The sequence below is a fragment of the Pteropus vampyrus genome, unplaced genomic scaffold, assembly GCF_000151845.1.
Source record: "Pteropus vampyrus isolate Shadow unplaced genomic scaffold, Pvam_2.0 Scaffold200, whole genome shotgun sequence".
NCBI lineage: Eukaryota > Metazoa > Chordata > Mammalia > Chiroptera > Pteropodidae > Pteropus > Pteropus vampyrus.
This window is the reverse complement of record NW_011888981.1, coordinates 3,285,908-3,308,058: the sequence shown is the minus strand read 5'-3', so window position 1 is coordinate 3,308,058 and position 22,151 is coordinate 3,285,908. Positions and strand designations below refer to the sequence as shown.

General features: G+C 32.0%; 1 protein-coding gene across 14 annotated transcripts in view; it reads left to right on the top strand.

The window, feature by feature from the left end:
* Positions 1–22,151, top strand: part of BIRC6 (baculoviral IAP repeat containing 6) — a 190,377-nt gene that overhangs the window by 28,753 nt on the left and 139,473 nt on the right. For 11 of the 14 annotated variants that reach the window (XR_002783251.1, XR_002783252.1, XM_023537784.1 and 8 more), the window contains exons 4-10: positions 2,058–2,251; positions 4,630–4,756; positions 6,534–6,616; positions 8,890–9,112; positions 9,187–9,347; positions 13,262–13,320; positions 17,288–18,682. Coding sequence is in view for 12 of the 14 variants with exons in the window: in XM_023537784.1 (XP_023393552.1) it covers positions 2,058–2,251; positions 4,630–4,756; positions 6,534–6,616; positions 8,890–9,112; positions 9,187–9,347; positions 13,262–13,320; positions 17,288–18,682 (2,242 nt within the window). In the remaining 2 variants the exon portion in view is untranslated. The remainder of the gene's footprint in view (positions 1–2,057; positions 2,252–4,629; positions 4,757–6,533; positions 6,617–8,889; positions 9,113–9,186; positions 9,348–13,261; positions 13,321–17,287; positions 18,683–22,151) is intronic. The other 3 variants (XM_011372105.2, XM_011372104.2, XM_011372101.2) reach the window with 1 other exon arrangement.

Genomic DNA, 22,151 nt, shown 5'->3' with positions numbered 1-22,151 from the left:
TTGTCTTGCACTTTGGAGGAAATATCCTGACAAGCCGAGGCAATTGGGCCTCCAGAAACTTCACAGAGGTTGCAGGACCCTGATTTATTCTGGGGATTATTGATTCTCTCTGTTTGCATGTTTATTACTAAGGCATTAAGTTCCTCCTCATATGGACCAATTAGTGTGATGTTATCAGTGTAGTAGGTTCAGTGTGGTGATCTGCAAGTTGTTAGGTTGATCAGGATTTCGGTGGAATAGATTACGGTAGAGAGCTTGAGATTCAGTTCCAGGGTAATAAGACTGTGAAAATTTATTATTATGGCCACATAAAACCAGTCTACTTTTGGATAGTCCTTAAAAATTGGTAGAGAGAAAAAAGAATTTCACAGAACTGTAACTGCCTACTGTATATCAAGGGATTTGTTGATCTGCTTCGGTAAAAATACCTCATGTGGAAGCAGCTGCAATTCAAGTCACAACTTGGTAGTTTACAATCTACATTCATTCTTCAAGATCTGTTTCTATTCTGCATATGCCAAATAGGTCAGTTAAATGGAGGTGAGGTAGTTTTAATTACTCCTTATCTTTCAGGTCTCTTATAGTGGCATCAGTCTCAGAAATTTTTTCAGGAATGTGATATTGCTTTGGTTTAGTAGCATTGTAGAGAATGAAAGTTTTATGGGTGTCAGCTTGACCTTGCTTTAATAGTTCTCAGAGAGGATCAGAGAAACAATAAACAATGTAGAAATTTTTCTAGTTGCCTATTTTATATTTCTTCCAATTATGCATTTGGGAACTGGAGAAATAACGACAAGATGGGTCTGGGGACCCACATAGCTCAGTGAGACAGCTTTGAATCAATACTCTATTAATCACTTGACTATCCTAACTACTCACTTCCACTGTGATGTTTTGCTCTCTTCAATGCTGCTGTCTTGTAATGCCTGCAAGATCACAATATTTTCTGTTCTCCAGCACACAGTGACAGTAGTGAATGCCCATGGATGCCTTTGGGGAAGGCTCGGAATATGATTTACAGTGTATAGTTGGGGCACTGTTGTAAGATTCTTTCTCAAGGGGATTCAGCCTCCCTTTTAACCAAGAGGCTCTGGATATATGATCAGATTAGATCTAAAACAGAGGCTTTCATTCTCCCTCTTTTTTTGTTTTATTTTCTAGTCATGTTTTTGGCCACAAGTTTTCCCATTTATATAGATCAGTAATAATTTAATTGTAGGCTATTTAGAGTATACTAGACAGAGTGGAAGGAAACCATTCGTAGGTGAGCAGGGACAAGATACAAAGATGAAATTACTTTATAGACTTATTTATCTGGGAGAATAATAATACTTAGCATTTTGCAATCTTCTTAAATAGTTATTTTAATCTTAAATAATTGTGGTTAACATTTGTTCAATGCTTACTCTGTTAATCACTGTACCAATCCTCACTTGAATTCTCCTAAGAACATGAGGTGAATAGATATTTGTTTTTCCCCATTTCACAGAAGTAGGAAACTGAAGTTTTTGACCAGGGTACCAGTTAATGGTGAAGATGAGCTTGAAAACCCAAGTCTGTATGACTGTAAGATCTATGCTTTCGGTTAATTTTGTTGGATTATGCTGACAACATAAATAAATTCACAAGAATCTGCTAAGCTAATGTAATTCCTCATCTACCCCAGTTGTGATAAACTGTACAACTATATTCTTATGAATGGAGATATTTGAATGCTGAGTTTGTGTGTACCATTGCGTATGTGCTGGATGAATATGAAAAAATGACAGACGATTTTAGTTATCCTTAATTATGGGTAGGATATGTAAAGATATGCTATCATTTGGTTCTAAACTATCTTTTTCAGGGTGATTAATTGAGATTTTATTGGTTCTAAACTCTTTTTCAGGGTGATTAATTGAGATTTTATTTTTTACATAACTGCAGATTCCTGCTTTAAATGATGAATTAATGGAGTAAACCTATTTGAGACTGATATTTCTTTATTTTATAACGTATAAGATGATTTTGGTTAAAACTGTTGCGTATATTTGCTTATACTCCCCATTTTTTTTCAGTGGGCCACAGTTACATTTCATCTTCCTCATCATGTGTTGAAGTCTGTTGCCAGTGCCATTGTGAATGAACTCAAGAAAATAAATCAAAATGTTGCTGCCTTACCTGTGGCGTCCTCAGTGATGGACAGATTGTCTTACCTCTTACCTAGTGCACGTCCAGAACTTGGAGTGGGGCCAGGCCGTTCTGTGGACAGGTATAACCTTGATTATAAAGAGATGTCACACTGAGATCGAATTGATTAGTTTTTTTGATTAACCAAGAACAACTGTAAATTTGATTATGATTAAAAAAATATTTCAGAATATTTTTGAAAACCATTCAGATTCTCATTTCTATCAAAATACTGAAGGTAAACTACCACTTGAATTGCTATCTCTTTGGGTGCCTATAAAGTGTTTAAAGGGATCATAAAACTGTATTTTGATTCCAGCTTCATACTTGGTTAGTGAATATTTGAATCAACTTAAAAATATAATTATTCAATATATAAGAATTGTTTTGCCTCATTGAAATTTCGTGAACTTTGAGGCGAATTTTGATAGAAAACTATGCAGGAATCTAAGTATAAGGGCCATATACTATTTCTTATGAAAAAAAAACCCAAAAAGTTAAAAATTAATTAGTACTGTTTTGAATTAAGATTTTTATGCTCCTTGCCCTGGATTTAAACAGAGTATTACAAAAATCATAACCATCATCTTCTTCATTAGAGATTTATTGAGGTTCTGCTTTGTATAAAACATTAAAAAGCCAGCAGTGCATTCACTGAAAAACTTAAATGATTTATTATTTGAAACATTTATCAGATTCTTATTAAAAGTATTTAAAGTTAAAAATGCTATGCTGAAATATTAAATTTAACAGTTTTGATAAGTTCACTTTCACCTTTACATGTAGCATTTTATGTTCTAATATTTTCATTGATGTGATGTATATCTCCCTATGCTTTTTTCTGACGTACATTTATAAATAGTACATGCTGATGTTATTAAAGGCACTACTGAATGAATTAACTTTTGTTACCTTTAGTATGGCTTTTATATTAGTTTGCAGTATTTATTAATTTATTTCTTTGTAAACTGAGACTGCTTAATCAGTTGCCCTTTTTTTGTAGCTTTATTATATAAATAACATATTGGTGGCATTAACATTTGTGAAGAATTTTTATATTCCATAGTAATACTGCTTTCTTCATGTTTTGGGCAAAACATAGAGGCTATCATTTTTAATCTGAATAACTGTCAGATTAAAAATGTGGCTATCATTAAAATGTTCTTTGGAATATGTCTGGAGAGGGGGGAAAAAGAAAAATATGTACTTAGAATAAATGTTTCTTATCTGAGAGATATGCCTGTCCTGAGATTATAAAACAGCCTTTCAGAGCTATTTTCTTTGCAAACAGTAGCAAGGTTTCTAAAAAAAAAATCAGTGCAAGTTGTGGTAAATGTTTTATTTTAGGAAATGCATTCATTGGATAGGATAGTCAATGTTTCTGGAGGTGTTAAAATGTTTCAAAATAAGAATTTTGGTGTAGTCTGTGGTGTTTGTTTCATTAAAAATGAATCTAGGAACCTGTTGAGGACCTTGATGAACTTAGTCTGTCGGAGTTAGGGTCTATTAGATGCTCTTGCTGTTTTGTTTGGTAATAAAACTAAGTAGACAGCTTTCTGACAAAGATCCTGAAGATATCTATAGCCTGTAAAGAATTAGGCTTTTCTAACTCAAAGTCATTGTTCTTTTCAAACTAGAACACAACTGTAAGTTAAACCTAAAATCACTAGCAATATAATAGGAAATCATGTACATATTTAGGGAAGAATTTAAAGAAAAGTGTTTTTCTGGTCTCATTGTGATGACCTTTACCACTTCTTTTTTTTTTTCTTCTGTTTTTACTTTCTGTTATCAGTTTCACCTTTGTGTTAGGAAAGGTAAGCTTTGATTACCAGTCCTTTCTTACTTGAAGCCATTTGGACTTTTTCTAATTTTGGTACAATCCTTTAAGAAAAATAACTCTAGCACTCTCTGTTATAGGTTCAGTCTCAGTGAGCTAATAAATTTTAATACGAAAACATGTGAAGATTTCCTTTTTCGGTAATTCCCTGGAGAACACAACATTCCTAGAAAAGGATTTCTCTGAAGAAAAAACGGAAAACTGCCATCTACTTAAAAAAATTAAATTAGAAAATACTTTCTCAAAATAGAGATAAAACCACTGTTTCTTTGGTTGTAGTTTTATCTCTTTATTTTACAAAACTTGGCACATTGTGAAAGCATACTGCTCTGTGCTACATTTCCAGATTTTGTGTTCTCCGCTTGATAATAATACAACATTGATTAATTTAATCTACTCCTGGAATTGTTTATCATTTGTGGCCATCAGATAGGTTTCTTTTTCCTACCCCGTTTAAGAGAAATTCCTTAAAGTGATCGTTTTTAGTTTAAAAAACAAACTTGAACTTGGTCGTTAGACCTTTCTATGTTTTTGTTGATAATCTAGTAAACATGTTTTTTTCAGTGTGAAATAGGAGTGTCACTATAATTTGATGCCTAACTTGGATTATATAAATAAAGTATGTTTACTTTTAGATCATTAATGTATAGCGAAGCTAACAGACGGGAGACGTTTACCTCATGGCCTCATGTAGGCTATAGGTGGGCACAACCAGATCCCATGGCTCAAGCTGGATTTTATCATCAGGTAAAAAAGACTATTAAAGAAAAAACTCTTTTTTTTCAGCATGCCTTTGTAGTCTTCAGTAAAATTGTCAACATTTTAATACCTTTTCAAAAACTTTATATGACCTGGCTGTGTTCTTGTATGTATGCATTTATGTGAGTTTTATTCTCATACCTTTGATCTTAATACTAAGTGGCTGTTTCCTATGTCATGTATTGTATACAAAAAGAAAAAAAAAATATTTGTTAAAAATAACAACTAAGATAATTCTTCATAACTATTTTCTTTTAAAAATAGGCAGTATTTTTCAGATATGCTTTTTGAAAAGTGTTCTCTTTGGATGTGTGTTTATTTTCACTTTTTGACTTCTGCATTCATAACACAGTAATAGATAATGTGGGGTAATGCAATAAAAGCAACACATTACAGTTACTCTTGAAATTCTAATTTTTTTTGAGATATAAATTACCCATATACTAGATAAAGTAGCAGTGTTGCAAGTAGTAAAATGCGACCTGAATCCATAATGTATTGAAGAATTGATTAAGAAACTGTGCAGAAAGAAGAATAATTAGGGAAAATAGTTATAGTTTTATGTATTAAAAGAGGAGATTGTACAGTGTATAGATTAGTGTGACAAAAAATGAGAATGGCACATTATGGAGAGTTTCACTGAACTAAAGTAAAATTAAGAAAAAGGGGTTAGATAGGCATAATGTATTACCTTAAAGAAACTTCAACTGAATCATATAGACTGGCTTACCACTGTTTAACCAATGCTAAAGAATCACATCTAATATTTACATGTCAGTTTACATAATGCTTGCATATTTAATTTTAGAATTCAGTTGAACTTTGAAATACATTGAAGTTACTGTCAAAGAATCTGGAGCAGTTATTCTTTAGTTATCTTAAAGTGTTTTGAATATCTTAACTAAAATTAAATCAGAATACTAAATACATTTCAGTATTTTATTCAAAGTTTGTCAGATTTCCAGTTAAAGATAGATTCCTTTTTGGGACTGGCTGGTATTAGAATAATTGAAATTTTTTTTCTTAAAGATTGAATATGGACCATTTTTTCCTAATAATTTGTAACTTTGTTTGGTGTCACTTTCTAAAACAGTCTCTGTGAGGTAATGCCTTGATATTATTTCTGTTGAATTATTATTCATTGTATTCTGTCTTTGCAAAGAGATAGAATCACAGGTTTTCTACAATCTTCTGCCTGTGTTAGGGGTTGATTATTTTTAAGATTCTGAAATATATAATAAATTTATATCTGTAGACATAGTAAATGCTAAGTAGAGTAAGTGCTCAAAAATTATTTTGGTTTCAGAGGTATATTTTAGTTTAAGTTTTGATATTTTATATATGTAGCATTTTGTCCCATTTGTCTTCAATATTACATGAAATTGATTCACTAATTTGCCTTTCCTTTTTACTTGCCCTTTCTTGTGTGGTTGTATAGGATTCAGTTTTTGATAATAAACCTATTAGATTATTTCCTTTCATATACTTAACTATATTTTGAACACTTGAAGATACTAGATCAGAGATTGAGTATGTGTGTGCCTCCGTGTTTCATTTATTGGTTATTTTCTAATGAAACAGTTTTTCAAATAAAGCAGCAGATGTTTTGGAGATTCAGTGTATTGCTGAAATCTAATAGTATAGGCTAATTTTCTTTTCCTCAATACAGAATTTTACCTAAATGTATTACTTTTTTAGAAGAGTTTTTTATTAAAAAGCTATTTTAATATTGATTGACCTTTTCTGTCTTCTTTATAATTTATAGCCTGCCTCATCTGGAGATGATAGAGCCATGTGTTTTACTTGTAGTGTATGTCTCGTTTGTTGGGAACCTACTGATGAGCCCTGGTGAGTCTTGATTTTTCTGGATGTAATAGGCTAAGTTAATCTATAAATGTGCTTCTAGATTTTACTTTTCTGATATAGATATAATATTTGTGTCTTTTGCCACCTATATTTTTACCTTTGTCCTAAGAGAATATGGTAGCACTGTCTGCTTTGTCACATCACTTGGAATACAGTATTTTTAAGATTTTTGACTTCTAAAATCTGTACATGAGAGAAGTGCCAAAGAATAGAATCAAGGTTTGAAAACCAGGAAACTATGATAAAATAAATAAAAATAATAGCACAATTAACTTCAGTAGTTTAATCTTGGTCGATTTGGTCAAGGGCAGGCTATCAATAGGGAATGTATGGAGGAGGATCTTATCATTTATCTTTTTAATTTTGAGGTAATTTTGGAGAGTCTGGTGATTTTGATTCTAGTACATGGACTTTTAGAACTTGGTTAAGTGTTAGTGGTTATGTATGGAACCTCATTTTTACAAATGACTACTCTGAGACCCTATTAATAGAAATAATAATAATTACAGATATTTATGTAATACTGTTTATGAGGTACTATCCTAAAGCACTTTATATATTTTTAATTCATTTAATTCTCATATTAATCCTATGAAAGTATTATTTTATCTTTGTTTTATAGGAGAGAATATTCTCCAATTTAGTCCTTATTGACACTCAGTGAAATAGGAGTTATTATCCCATTTTAACATAAAATTTACTGAAAAGTCACATGGCTAGTAAGTCATGGAGCCAGAATTTGGTTTTAAAATGTCACTTATTTTGTACTAAAATCAGTTTGAGGTCTCTGAATGTTAATCAGCTTATGTGAGTGGGGTGAACTTGGTATAGCCTACTGGAATATACATATGGATTCCAGGTTACATTGAAAAGTACCGTCTAAAAACTCAAAGTCACATCTATGTGCAGACTGAGCAATTTCCAGTTTAGGTTAGGGTTCTGTTTGGAACTCAGTCTTTTCCTATAGAAACCACCTTTATATATAGATGTGTGTGTGTGTGCATGCATATATATGCATATATGTATATACACACATATGCATACACATATAGACATATATACATACATATACATATGTATGCATGCATATATATATGTATATATAAAGCAGTTTAATATGTAGTTTTTAGTTTCTCAGGCTGATCCTCACAAAAGTTATTTAACCCATTCCTGAAAAATTATACCATGATATTGTAGAATGTAACTTTATTCATAAATATTTTTCTATGGGAAAGCTGCTTTCAGTATTTGAGAAAATTCTTAAAGTCATTACACCAGTCTTGATCTGAGGTCTTAGTATTTTATTTTTATTAAAAACATTAGGGTTTTCTGGTAAACTCATTTGACATTTCTTTTCATCAGTAAACATTTATTTGGAAGCAATAACGTGCAATCTATGAACTATCTTTTTAAGTTTTTTTGAAAAGAAATTTTAGTTAGAAGTTATTTGGGTACTGTAGTAAATTGTATAAGATACATTACTGTGTTCTTAGTGTAGGTCATTTTATCCATACTCTGTAGGTCTTTTTGCTTTCTTTTTCTTTACTAAAAAGTTTTTTGTGATATGAGTGACACTTATTGAGTTTTTACTACGTCATTTACAGTGGTGGCCACTGATATATATCCATATATAATATATGTAACTATGTATAATAAACTTAAAAACAGCTTTTTGAGATGTAAAAATTGTATATATTTAAGGTGTACAACTTGATATTTTGATATATATACAAATTGCGAAAAGATCACATTAGGCTAATTAACATACCTATCACCTCTGTATAAGTTACCATTTTGTGTGTGTGTGGTGAGATTTAAGGTATATCTTCTAGGCAAATTTCAAATTTACAATATAGTATTGTTAACTGTTGTCATTGTACTGTACATTTTAAACTGAAACAAAGTCGTTATTCATTTAAAGTATAGGAAACCAGTGTGTGGAGGTATCAGGACCTTAAACAATTTTATCAGTATGTTGATATAGCATAAATTATACTATAGCATTTATTTCTCAGTTTTTTTCTGAGATTTTATTTGTAATCAATTATAACAACTGTGTTATAAAGTGAGTGGTTGAACGTGTTGGAGCAGTATTGATGAAGTTGAATGATTTGGTATTTGAGTCTTTTTAATAAGGAATGCTTTAAGTTTAATTGTTAATAAAAAGAAAAGATGATCCTGGAGTTCTGTTTTAATATACAAACTTAACAGCTTTGATGTTTATTAAACTTTTTCTTTCTTTAATCTATGTAAAGGTCTGAACATGAGAGACATTCCCCAAACTGCCCCTTTGTAAAAGGTGAGCACACACAGAATGTGCCATTGTCAGTTACTCTCGCAACAAGTCCTGCGCAGTTTCCTTGTACGGATGGAACTGACAGAATATCTTGCTTTGGATCGGGGAGCTGCCCTCATTTTCTAGCTGCTGCAACGAAACGAGGAAAGATCTGCATATGGGATGTTTCCAAACTAATGAAGGTATGTTTTAATTTTGAAGCAACAGATTAGTAATTGAGAAATCAGTTATAAACTTAGGCTTTTCTTTTCTTTAGGTGCACTTAAAGTTTGAAATTAATGCATATGATCCAGCAATTGTACAACAGCTCATTCTATCAGGAGAACCAAGCTCAGCAGTTGAATCAAGGAGACCAACTTTGGCCTGGCTGGAAGACTCCTCTAGTTGCTCAGATATACCAAAATTGGAAGGAGATAGGTACGTGAATTTGTTTTAGTGGTTTTTATAGAAGTTAAATGTTTTCTTTTCCTAAATTTTATATTTCTTCTAATTGAAGAGGCGGAAGAAATTATTAGGTCAATAAATTAGAGAATAAATGGGTGGATATCCGAAAGAGCTTTGTGATTCTTGAAAAGAAATTTCATAGTCTGTAAATGTATTTTATTTTCTAGCTCAATCTGTGCCAATTGGGCAGACAAATTGCTGCATTGAAAATAATCTAAATAATGAAATGAAATCCTTGGATTAGATTTGTAATTTCATCGTCTACTAAATCTTTTCATAGGGCAGTTGAAGCAAATGATATCAGTTTCCCCTTTTTTCATTAGCACTTCAAATTGTAGACATGCTAATGAATGACATAACCTGTCGTTAGGGAGGTTGACCTAATTATTTAAAATATTTAGCAGTAGCCAACGATGAGCTGAGAGGCCTGATGATTATTGCTATAGAAACATTTTGGTAAAATTTCTGTTCTGGAATCTCTTCTATTCAGCTTTCTGACAGATTCCTGATTTCTGTAGTTATATTTGATCCATGTGAGGGCACAAGAGTCAAAAGTATAATCCCACTAGACACGTTTCGTAAGAAACTGCAGTTGTAACTCTCGATTGGGCTAGGATTACAAAGCATCATCTTCAGTATTCTCACGTAGGCAGAATGAAGGGTTCCACAAACCAGTCAACTTGTCTTAAGCATTAACAGCTACCTCTTTTTAAGATTCTGAAGGTAGCAGTATGAAATGGAGCCTATTTAACTGTGATCAGATATGTTCTGATATACTGAGATGATCTATCATTTTGCTTGCAGGGGATTCTTATGTTACTGATGGATGATATTACACTAGTCAGTGATTCATCATTTTACTTCTCAGCCTCTTTAGTGGCATGCACTTTCATTAAGAACTAATATAAAACTTGATTAATGGAAATTATATCATTAAGGGCATTAATGGAAGATTTACAGCATATAGGTTGGGAAGGTTACCTTTGTTTATTGCCTCTTGGTGGTAGTATGTATAAATTATGGGTAGGTAAATGAATGTGGTCTGAGCTCTGGAACCAAATGAATTAAAGCTTCATGGTTGTTCTCAGTTACTATAAATCTCAGTGAGAGCTTGATGGGAAAGCAGCTGGCCATTGAGTTTTCGTCTGCATTTTTCAATAGGACTGGAAAGTGAGCATGTTTAGTCTCTGATTTTCTTAGAGTTAGTGGAAAATTAATACAAGATAATGAAATTGGTACTTTTTTTGAATACTGATTTTAATTAAAACTTTTGTCTTGGAGTTTTATATTTGGGGGATTAAAAATTGAATCAAGATATACTTTTAAGATTACATGCATGTGTGTGCACACACACGCAACACACACACACACTTTAGGTAAAATGTACATTTTAGATAAATATATCCAGTATTTCTGCTGGACAGGTATCATGTGGGGTAGTTTGCTGGAATTGAGATATAAATTTTTCTGTCTGCTTTTAAGGAGATTTAGTCTGTCTAGGATAGAAGGGCCCTCTTCTCCCAAGAAAATGTGAAATGAATCATACAGAAAGATTACTGTAATTTGGGATGGTAGGAAGAAGCCGAAGAGGTGGAACTTCATTTCTAAGGTCAAGCCCCTTTGCTGACCTTCCCTTCTCCCAGAGATAGCAGGAGTCCTGTTGGATTGGTAGTGAATATAATAAACCAAACTACTTCTGACTTTGTGGTACAAGATACAGTATATTTATTTTTAAAATATATGCCATATGAGTTTCATTATCGAATAATGCATTAATTGAAGAAATTAAAGCTTAGCTGAGAAGTGGAAAGTAATTAGCAGTATATCTTGCTTAGGAATTGTTTTTGACCATTTCTCTTTAGATGATAATATTTGTCTTTGTTCTCAATTTATTCCACAAAAAATATTTATTTGGGAAACACTTAATTTTAATGAATTAACATTTTTGTCTTATTTATATGTTATGTCTTTCAAATTGGCAAAAATTTCCTGAGTTATCTTTAAAATTGTTTATAGTATTGGTATATCAAAACTAAGGTACCCCTATAATATTAGTATGTTTAGTTTTCAAAACACATATAATCTTAGTAAACATTTAAAACTTATTCGTAATATTTATTTTACATATTTATTACTTTGTAAAAGGTTTTGTATCATGTAAAAGGCTTTAGTAAATCTACTGTCTATTATATAAGTAATACATGCTTATTGTATAAAAATTGGAAAATACAGAGAAATAACTCGAAGAAACTTATAGTACCCATAATCATACCATCCAGTTTATGTGTACTTTTTAATGTGTATTTGTATATAGTTTTTCAACCTTATGAATTTTTTAACGTTTTATTGAGGTGCAGTTACATATCATAAAATTCACCCTTTCAGTGTACCATTCAATGATTTTACTCATGCGATTTTATCATACAGTAGCATGAAAATTTTTCTATCATAAAATTTTTAAAAATTATTGTATTTTGAAGACCTTCAGGGAAAGCTTTTCTTTGTTGTTTTTTTTTTTGCCTTAAAAGGTGATCGTCTGCCAACCCTTTGTAATCTTTGTAACTTCATTTTGAGACATCTCAATTCCTTCTTTTAACCTGTAACCTATTATCAGTACAGCTGGGTTATATTTGGTTATTTTTCTTAACGTAAAAGCCCTTCTGTATTTGAAACCTGTTGTATCTTCTTGGTTTGGACTTCTTCATTCTGGATAATTCCTATTCATTAATATTTCCTCTTGGGCTTTGTTTTCCCAAGTATCTTTATTATTTCTCTGAAACCAGCCAATTAGTGTTTAAATAGCTTGAGGCTAATTAGCAGCTGATCTTAATTCTTTTTGTTTTAAATTAAAGGATGAAATTAATTTATAGACAGTTATTACCACTTGAAAAAACTAAAACTCAGAAAATTTGTCAAAAATATCTAAGCAGGTTTCTCCCTCTCAAAAATTTAAACATTTTTTTTTTTTTAACAGAGGTTACTAACTTACATTTCATTTAAAACAACATTATAAATGCCTGGGTATTTCAGATGTAAGTACAATACATTGTTTCAAAAAGAGAATTACCTTTAATTCCTGCAAAATGCATCTCTCTATTTTTGCAATTGAGGTTATCAGAAATTTAGAACTATAGAAGTGCTGATTATGAGAGTACAGACATAGCCTAATATTATGCTAGAATGATCTGCAATTATATCTTTTTTCTTATCTGCTAACTATGGAGAGTGAGGATAAAGATGGATGCAAAGAGAGAGGTGGACAGTTTCTTGGCCATCTGAGAGCAGAGCGAAAGAAGGGGATATTTTGTTGTCTTAACTCCTAACTTCTGGGTTGTAATAGGTTTCCTGTTTGTCAAGGAGTTCTTTAGCCCTTCCAAAACAACAAACCAAATACAAAACGAAAATGAAATGCAGTGTGTTTGAGTACATGTACATACTCACATCTTTATACAGCTTTCCTATTGGATTTAGGGTAACTTTCCTGAACTTAATAATAGAATAGTAATTAAAATTTTACTACTGGAAGCTTTTGCCTTTATTAGTTGGCTCTCTCTTTTATCCTTTTATTTGCCCAAACTATCCCTAGTCACACCTTAATAGTCTTCAGATTCCTTCAAATTCTGTTATAGATTCTGAGAGGTTTCCACATTCTGTTTCAGGCAGAGATTTATTTAATGATTTAGGATGATTCCTTGTGAGCATCGTTAATCAGTTGTGGTCTTGGATGACTTATACATACCATTCAAGCTAGTATTAATAATTTTTATGATACTTATATTCCAGATTTAAAGCAGTGGTTATTGTAACACACTTTTCTTTTGTTCTCATGTAATGTATACATTTTTTTGAAATTCAAATTTTTTTTTTTTTTTACTTTGTCTTAAAAGTGATGATTTACTGGAGGATTCAGACAGTGACGAACATTCCAGATCAGATTCTGTGACAGGTATGTAAAAAATGTTAGATATCTTCAATTAGTAGTATATAGTGTTCCATACTTAAATTTTAAATTGTCCCTATTTGAGCCAAAGGAAGTAAAGGGACAGTTTCACCAAATTTTTGTCAGAGATGTCAGAGAGTTAACATTAAGCTCTTCAGAAAGTATTCAGTTTATTTGCATAATGTATTCTCTTGTTAAATGAAAATAACATTTAAAGTTCTTTATTCCCAAAAGAAAACAGACGAATAGAAAATAAATTTTCAAGTATAAAATCCTAGACATTAAGCCATCAACTAAATGCTGCCTTAATGAGACTCATTAACTTATGAAATATTAAGGCAAAAGAGTATGCTTCATATTTTAATGTAGTTGTAGTATAGGCAAGGCTAATAATACATCTCAGAATAGTTTTACCATGTTGGAATTCAAATCCTGTCACTTAATTATAGTCTAATAGCATTTCCTAATATATAAAATGGTTATATTAACATCTGTTAGAATTTTGGGGACTAGATAAAAATAAGAAACGTAGTACCTGGGAATTAGCCAGTATTTTTAAAAAGTGACAATTACTAAATTGTGGCTATTCTCTTATGTCAAATCTCATGAACTAAGGACATATATAAACTTATTAAATTTCTCTAGAAGAGACGTTTTGTATGCTATCATTGTTAAAAGTTATAGTTAGTGTAGAAGAATAGCAAGTGTTCTTTAAATTCTGATTTGTCTTGAAATCCTTTTTAAAGCCACTAAACAATACTGGATTGATTTGAGGTTAACTTTTAGTTGCCTTTTGAGCTAGTTCTTAGAAATGAAAAAAATCAACAAAAAAGTAGGAAAATACCCTAAATGACGTACAGATGCATAATTAGCTTCAGAAAAAGATTTCATTTTTAAAAAATTTAGTCTTAGGAAGATAATGCTCTTTTCCTTCTTTGATGTCCCTTTGCAAAAACAGAAAAGGACTACTATTGCATATTCTTAATCTGATAAAGGATAATAAACTGGTCACTGGTCACCTGGAGACCTAGTTAGAGCTCGATCTCTTCTACAAAATAGCTCTTTGGTCTTGTCAAGCTACTTAATCTAGCTGGGCCTCAGTTTTTTCTTTGTTAAATTTAGTATTTGAACTAAATGTCCCTTTTTCTGCTCTTAAAATTTTTTGATTCTTATCATAACTTTTCCTTTGAATGCTATAACTTTGCTCTTTTCTCTGGGTCTAAGGATCTCAGTAGGTATTTTTGTAATTATGTCTATCTTTGATCTATTTTCTTATCCTTTTTCTACCTTTATCTTTTTCATCTATGCCTGGTTGATCTTTCACATTTCCTGTAGATACTGTAGTCCTGTTTACTTCACTTCCCAATATGTAAAAACATTACCATACATTTTTGTCGACTCTTTCTGTGATACCTCATTTAGGTTTGGGAGTGTTGTCCTTATGTAGTATTAAATGGTAGCAATGGTAAGAGGAAAAAATTCTTCTAGTTCAAAAATTTTAATTGCCTCCTTTTGGGATTTGAAAGTAGCTCATTTATTTGTAGTAAAATATGTATCTTTTAAGCTAATTATATTGATATAATTGTACATAATTAGAATATGATAATATAATTATATTCTAAGTCATTGTATTGAAAGATTATTGTTGACTTTATGGAGACCTGTGATATTAATGGAAGATGTGTTCTTTTCCTGAATTATCTAAAATAAGTCCTAGGTGCTATTGTATAGCTTATATTTACCAACTCTGTGATTCCCATCAAATTCAGTGATATGGTCTGAAACATAATTGAATATATTTTTTAATTTCAAAAATGCGAGTGGAGGCTAAGAGACTTTTATCTGGTTTTCAGTTAAAGGTTATGACTTTTGAAAGTATTTTGATGATGTTAGAGAGAAAAGTTTGGTTTGGGGGCCATATGTCAGAATTCAGGACATATTGCTTCTTGTGAAGAGTAAGAAATCGTTTGCTAGGAGATTGAAGAAGGAGTCAGATTGAAATTCAATGGTTTTAGAAAAGAGCCTAGATAAAAACCTAATTGCTAACCTCAGGAAGGTTAGCTGGCAACTGTGAGTTGATGTTACTTAAGTATAAGAGAGGGGGATGTCCCAAAATAATTATCTGAAGAATATTATACTACAGGTATAATATGGTACAGTGGGTTTGAGAAATTCTGATGTAAGTAAAGACAACAGGTTTCCCTACTGCAGTATTTCATAGTCGTCACTGTGCCCTGTCAGTCCTTTGAAGTAGAAAGTGTGGCATATGCTGTTTCCCAGATACTGATGAAATAGTTTGGAACAAGCAGAGTAGTAATGCCACTGGTTGTATTTTCCTTTCTAATGAACAGTCTCATCTCACATTCCATTTACTTTGAATATTATCTTAAGTATGTGTTAAAATATGTAACTTATGGTTAATTTACTTTGTTTATATATATTTTATATTCATAGAATAAAATAGCCTTTTCTTGGCAATTTTCTACCATAACTTTAACGAAATCATTTAAGTGTTTCAGTTTAGTCTGATAAATAGTTGAGCATTCTCAAGATTTATTATAGTGTACTACGTGTTATAAAAATCTTACTGTCAGCATTTAATTTCAAGTCTAGTAAATTAGTAGAGTAAATATATAAAAATATTACATGGCTTTTTACATGCTACATGTGAGTTTGGTCAAATGAGTGATTAAATAAATTAATAGCTTCATTAGGACAATTAAATTATTGAGTTTATAACTTAATTTTCTTCTACTTAGAAGTGGTTTCGGTTTTAGAATGATAATAGTGACATTATGTGATGTGAGATTATCCTCAGAAAATGTGAAATTCTAGGTAAAGCCGTCTGAGCATTTTGAAGATACTGTTAATGAAATAGTTAACAAAAATGGTATAAACAGAACTTTCAGTATATTTTAAATGTTGAATATTCCATTTGTTGCTTTCTTGTTGATTCTTTTACTTGGATAGCTTTCAAATTTTCATGCAATCACCTTGAATTATATTTATTTTCTTTACTCTTCTGCATTCTTATCTCAAATTGTAAAGCCCATTCCAATTTTTTTGTATTTCCCCAAGTTATGTAGAGTGATCTTTACATTATTATTGCTAATATTGTTGCCTAAGTGATAGTGGTTTGTGCTATTCAGATAAAACAGATTGGTTGAAACTTTCAGTTTGATATCAAGAGATTATACCTGGTTCAGGGGTTGACTGATATTTATGGCAGGGTTTTGTGTAGACAGATATTTGGAGCATTGAGACAAACGTACTCTTTGTAAGGAGACAACTTGAAGAACACGTGATAGACAAAAGGTCAGTAAGGGGTAATATAATATAGTTGACTTTAAATGAACTAAAAGTTAGCAGATAATAAGACATTTAAGTTTCACTTTAAAAATGACAGATTTGGGGAACTTTTCTTTCTAGTTATTATGGTTTTGTAAGCTGAGGTTAGAATTAAATTGTGTGCTGTGACAATCAGCTGATAATTAGGATGATTGGTGAGGAGATGATGCCGTGAATCCTAAATGGTAAAGGGAAGAGAACTGAGATTACAGTGTTTCATAGCTATTTTAAAAAGTGCGTAAATGACATCCACAAACAAAATACTATTGAGTGTTTTTAAGTTTAGAATTGAATGGTAGAATTCTCATTATTTTGATATTGATGATGTCTTCATCCTTTAACCCTTTTATTCTCGTAATTTAAAAACAGAGTTTTGCCAGGTGAATATATTCCGAATTGAAAGTAATTCTGAGTCTCTTGAATACCTTTGTGGTTTTTCTGGGTAGATTCATCTCAGATGCAATTAAATTTCCTTTAAAATACTTTAAATTTTGTACTTATATATTTTATAACTTATATAATGTTACCAACTAGATGAATAAAAATGAAAATTAATGAAAACGTTATACACCAGATTTTGATTTACATTCACAAGGCCATTGCTAATAAATTGTTCTTTTTAAAGGGCATACATCACAGAAGGAAGCCATGGAAGTGAGCCTTGATATAACAGCACTCAGCATTCTCCAGCAGCCAGAAAAACTTCAGTGGGAGATTGTTGCAAATGTGCTTGAAGATACTGTTAAGGATCTTGAAGAACTTGGGGCAAATCCTTGCTTAACAAACTCTAAGAGTGAAAAGACAAAGGAAAAGCACCAGGAACAACACAACATTCCCTTTCCATGTTTGTTAGCTGGAGGTTTATTAACATATAAATCTCCTGCTACCTCACCCATTAGTAGTAATTCTCACAGGTCACTGGATGGTTTAAGCAGAACTCAGGGTGAAAGTATATCAGAACAAGGGTCAACTGACAATGAATCCTGCACTAATTCAGAATTAAATTCTCCTCTGGTTAGGAGGACTTTACCCATTTTGCTTCTTTATAGCATCAAGGAATCTGATGAGAAAGCAGGAAAAATCTTTTCACAGATGAACAATATAATGAGTAAAAGTTTGCATGATGATGGTTTTACAGTTCCACAGATTATTGAAATGGAACTGGATAGTCAGGAGCAGTTGTTGTTGCAGGATCCTCCTGTGACTTACATTCAGCAATTCGCGGATGCAGCAGCCAACCTTACCTCTCCAGATTCTGAGAAGTGGAACTCTGTGTTTCCCAAGCCTGGGACTTTGGTTCAGTGCTTGAGGCTACCAAAGTTTGCAGAGGAGGAAAATCTTTGTATAGACTCAATAACTCCTTGTGCTGATGGAATTCATTTGTTGGTAGGACTGCGGACATGCCCTGTTGAATCCTTGAGTGCAATAAATCAAGTAGAGGCCTTGAATAATTTAAATAAATTAAACTCTGCACTATGTAATAGACGGAAAGGTGAGCTGGAATCCAGTCTTCCTGTAGTGAATGGTGCAAATATTAGTGTAATTCAACATGAATCACCAGCAGATGTACAAACTCCTTTGATAATTCAGCCTGAGCAGAGGAATGTTAGCGGTGGATATTTAATACTTTATAAAATGAATTATGCCACTCGGATAGTGACTTTAGAAGAGGAGCCAATAAAAATCCAACATATCAAAGATCCCCAGGACACAATTACCTCGCTCATATTGCTTCCACCAGATATACTGGATAATCGAGAGGATGACTGTGAGGAACCTGTTGAGGAAATGCAGTTAACCTCAAAGAATGGCATTGAGAGAGAGAAAAAGTGTGATATTTCTACTCTTGGACACCTGGTAATAACCACTCAGGGAGGATATGTAAAAATATTAGATCTTTCAAACTTTGAAATTTTGGCCAAAGTGGAACCTCCCAAAAAAGAGGGCACTGAGGAACAGGACACATTTGTTTCTGTCATTTACTGCTCAGGCACAGACAGGCTGTGTGCGTGCACCAAAGGTAAGTAGTTTGGTTTGTCTACAAATCTTACAAAATTATTGTATAGGAATTCGTTGATGTGCATACCTACTAGGAATTTTAGATCCATATAGATGGAGAGGAATTTATTCTTTTATAATGAAGTGGTAAATCTTTCTACTGATTTAACTGTTTTTAAAACTCTTTTCTACTGCCCTAGGTAAGGATTCTAATTGTAAATAAGTTAATAAGTCTCTCAGAAAGTATCTTCTCTGCTTTAACCTCAAGAAAATAACCTGCTGTTGTTTCTGTGAGTCCTGACTCTGCATCTGCTCAATTTTGTGGCCTTGGGCAAGTTACTTTAAACTCAGTAAACCTTTGTTTCTTTATTTTTAAACTGGGATAAGAAGGCCTATTAATAGGCTTGTTAGAATTAAATGAAATAATATATGTAAAGTTTCTGGCACAAATATTGGTCCTTATTTTCTGAAATAAAAATATTTAACAAATAATTATTACTTTGGTCAAATAATTTTTTTGTTTGATTTACTCCTGACCTTTGGTTGATAGTGAATCAGTTTCGCAATATCTGAGACTCCGTATAGATTAACAGGAAGTGTGCAGTTTTTCCTGTTTTGTTTTTTTTTCCATATGTATTTTAAGTTGGAGAGAGAAAGCAGTTTTTGAAAAGTATTACTGCCATTATCAGGCAAAATGAATAGTCCTGATGATAGTTTAGTAGGAGTTTAGGGCCAGGAGACAATTTGAAGCCTAGGTAACTGTAGCCAGTACTTAGCAGAGGAACTTGATTTGAGAAGAGTTATATCTCATGTGATTCTGGTAGGAATTAATCTGTTTTTCTTCTCTTTAAAAGATTTCACGAATTTAGCTAAGAAGATAATGGTGAATGTAGTGGTTTCAGATAGCTTTCTTTGAATTACATCAAGTGAAATAACAAGGGGAAAAATCATCAAATAACATAAAAACCCAACTAGATTAATTTGAAAATTGAGCAGTATAGAATAACTTTAGACTAATAAAACTATGAATTAGAGTTGATAAAGTTCAAAAGAACCATTAAAATATTATGTGGTATGTAAGGTAATTTGAATTTATTGATCATGTATGTGCCAGTTCATTGTTGTGAGAGCTTTACCTCTTAATTTGTTTAGTCATCACACCAACTTATGAGATCTGTACTGTCATTGTCTCCATTTTACAGATAAGGAAACTGAGGGAAGGAGAGGTTAAGTAACTTGCCTAAGTCACAGAGCTAATAAATGACAGAGTCATCATTCAAACCTGACAGTCTGTCATCAGAATTGATTTAATTACATTATACTACTGGAACATAACAAAAGCAGGAGTCATGCGTTGACTTTTTTGAATCTTAATCTGAAAGATTTTAAAAATGAAGACAATTTAATTTGCCATTGGCCATCCAAAATGAAGCTGGATTTAAAACCCAAAGGACCTGGCTTTAGGGCACATCTTTGTAAAATACTAGTATTTTCCAGAATACAATCAGGATTTAATGATTTAAATTACTATTTGATGAAATATGCTTTTGGTGACTCAAAGGAGAAATATTATTTAAGCCATAAAATAAATTAATGTATTCTTGGAGTTTGGACAGTGAAATATTCTAGTAAGTGATCTCATGTGGGAGGGGATATATTCAATGAATTGAAGGATGAGAGAAAGCTTCAGAAGTTAACCACTTTGAAAATTATCCCCCAGTTCTTCAAGATGCATTTGAAAAGATTAGATTAATAGTAAACAGGAGAGAAACGTTGATTAAAATGTTTGTACGACAGTCTATAAAGTAGATATTAAAATTTTAAAAAGCATTGCCGACTGCGAATCAGATGTATGCGGCACTGTCTTGTATGAATATATTCAGATTGGATAAAACCCTTTTTCTCTTGGAAAATCATTGAGTCTTTTGATAAAAATCTACAATTAATAAATGCCGTACGTTAATTTAATTAGCCCTGATAATATGAATAATATACTAAAAAGTACATTTGATGCAGTTATCTTTGTTTAGTATTTGGAAATAGAATATACATACATGTATATACATATACATATATATGAAACAAGGTTCCTACCACCCACCCTTGTACCAGCCAGCCAGTCCAGAAATGTCAGCCACTTTTCAAGCAGCTGAGACAGGACTGAGAATGGTGCATGGCAGCTAGTTCCTGCAGGCCACTCTTATCGCATATCAGCATCCTCTTCCTTCATCAGGCACTCCTGGTTGTTGTGTTAGGTTCCAGAGTTCTAGTCACTCCTCTAGTTCTGTTGTTGCTTTGATGGAGACACTGACTAGAAGACTAGAGCTTCTTATCTAGAATTTCCTATGCTGCCATTTGGCATGATGTCACAGTGCTTGTGATGATATTTAAATAAAAAAAAAAAGAGACAGTCCCAACTCTAAGGTGGCTTGATTTAGGATTTTTCAACTTTATGATGGTGTAAAAGCTATATGCATTCAGTAAAAACTAGCTAGGCTAAGCTATGATGTTGATAGGTTAGATGTATTAAATGCATTTTCGATAGCGATATTTTCAGTTTAGAATGGGTTTGTTGGGAAGTAACCCCATCATAAATTCAGGAGCATCATACTACTATTTGGAGTTACAGTCTTAGTGGTTTAACTTAATCACACTACTTGTGAAATAATATTCATTCTAGTAAAATATGGAAACTGCTCTTTTCTGTTTTCTACGTTTGTGCTACTTGCTACTGTTGTCTTATATATTACATTTAGATAAGTTATAAACCGAAGCAAAAAGTATTAGTTATTTTATAAAATCTTTATCTTTTAAAAAAGTTAGATTAAAAAATATATGTTCACTTAATTATAGTACTCTTTTTTTTCTTGTATATTTAGTATTGTTTTCTTTCATCTTCAGGGACTTTCTTTAGTACTTACTGTAAGGCAGGTCTGCTAGCAAAAATTTTTTTCAGTCATTGTTTATCTGGAAATGTCAGTTTCACATTCATTTTTGAAGTATAGTGCTGTATGTAGAATTATTGGTTGACTGTTTTTGCATGTCATGCTGTTGCCTTCTGGCCGCCATTGTTTCTGATAAGTCAGGTATTAATTTCCATTGTAGTTTCTATGTTTGTGATGAGTTGACTTTGACTTTCAGCAGTTTGACTATAATGTATATATCTGTAGATCTCTTTGTATTTATACGACTTGAGGTTTGTTGAACTGATTTGATTTGTAGTGTAATGCTTTTCATCAAATCTGGAGATTTTTTTGTCCATTATTTCATCAAATTTTTTTTTTCTATGTTCTCTTTTTTCCTGGAATTCCTATTACATATATGCTCATACACTTGATCTTCCTCATAGGTCTCTGAGATGCTTTTCATTTTTAAAAATCTGCTTTGAGCCTCTCAGGTGCACTTTTTGTTTTAGTTATTTTACTTTTCACTTCCAGAATTTCCTATTTGTTCTTTTAGAATAATTTTTTTCTTTATTGAGATTCTTAATT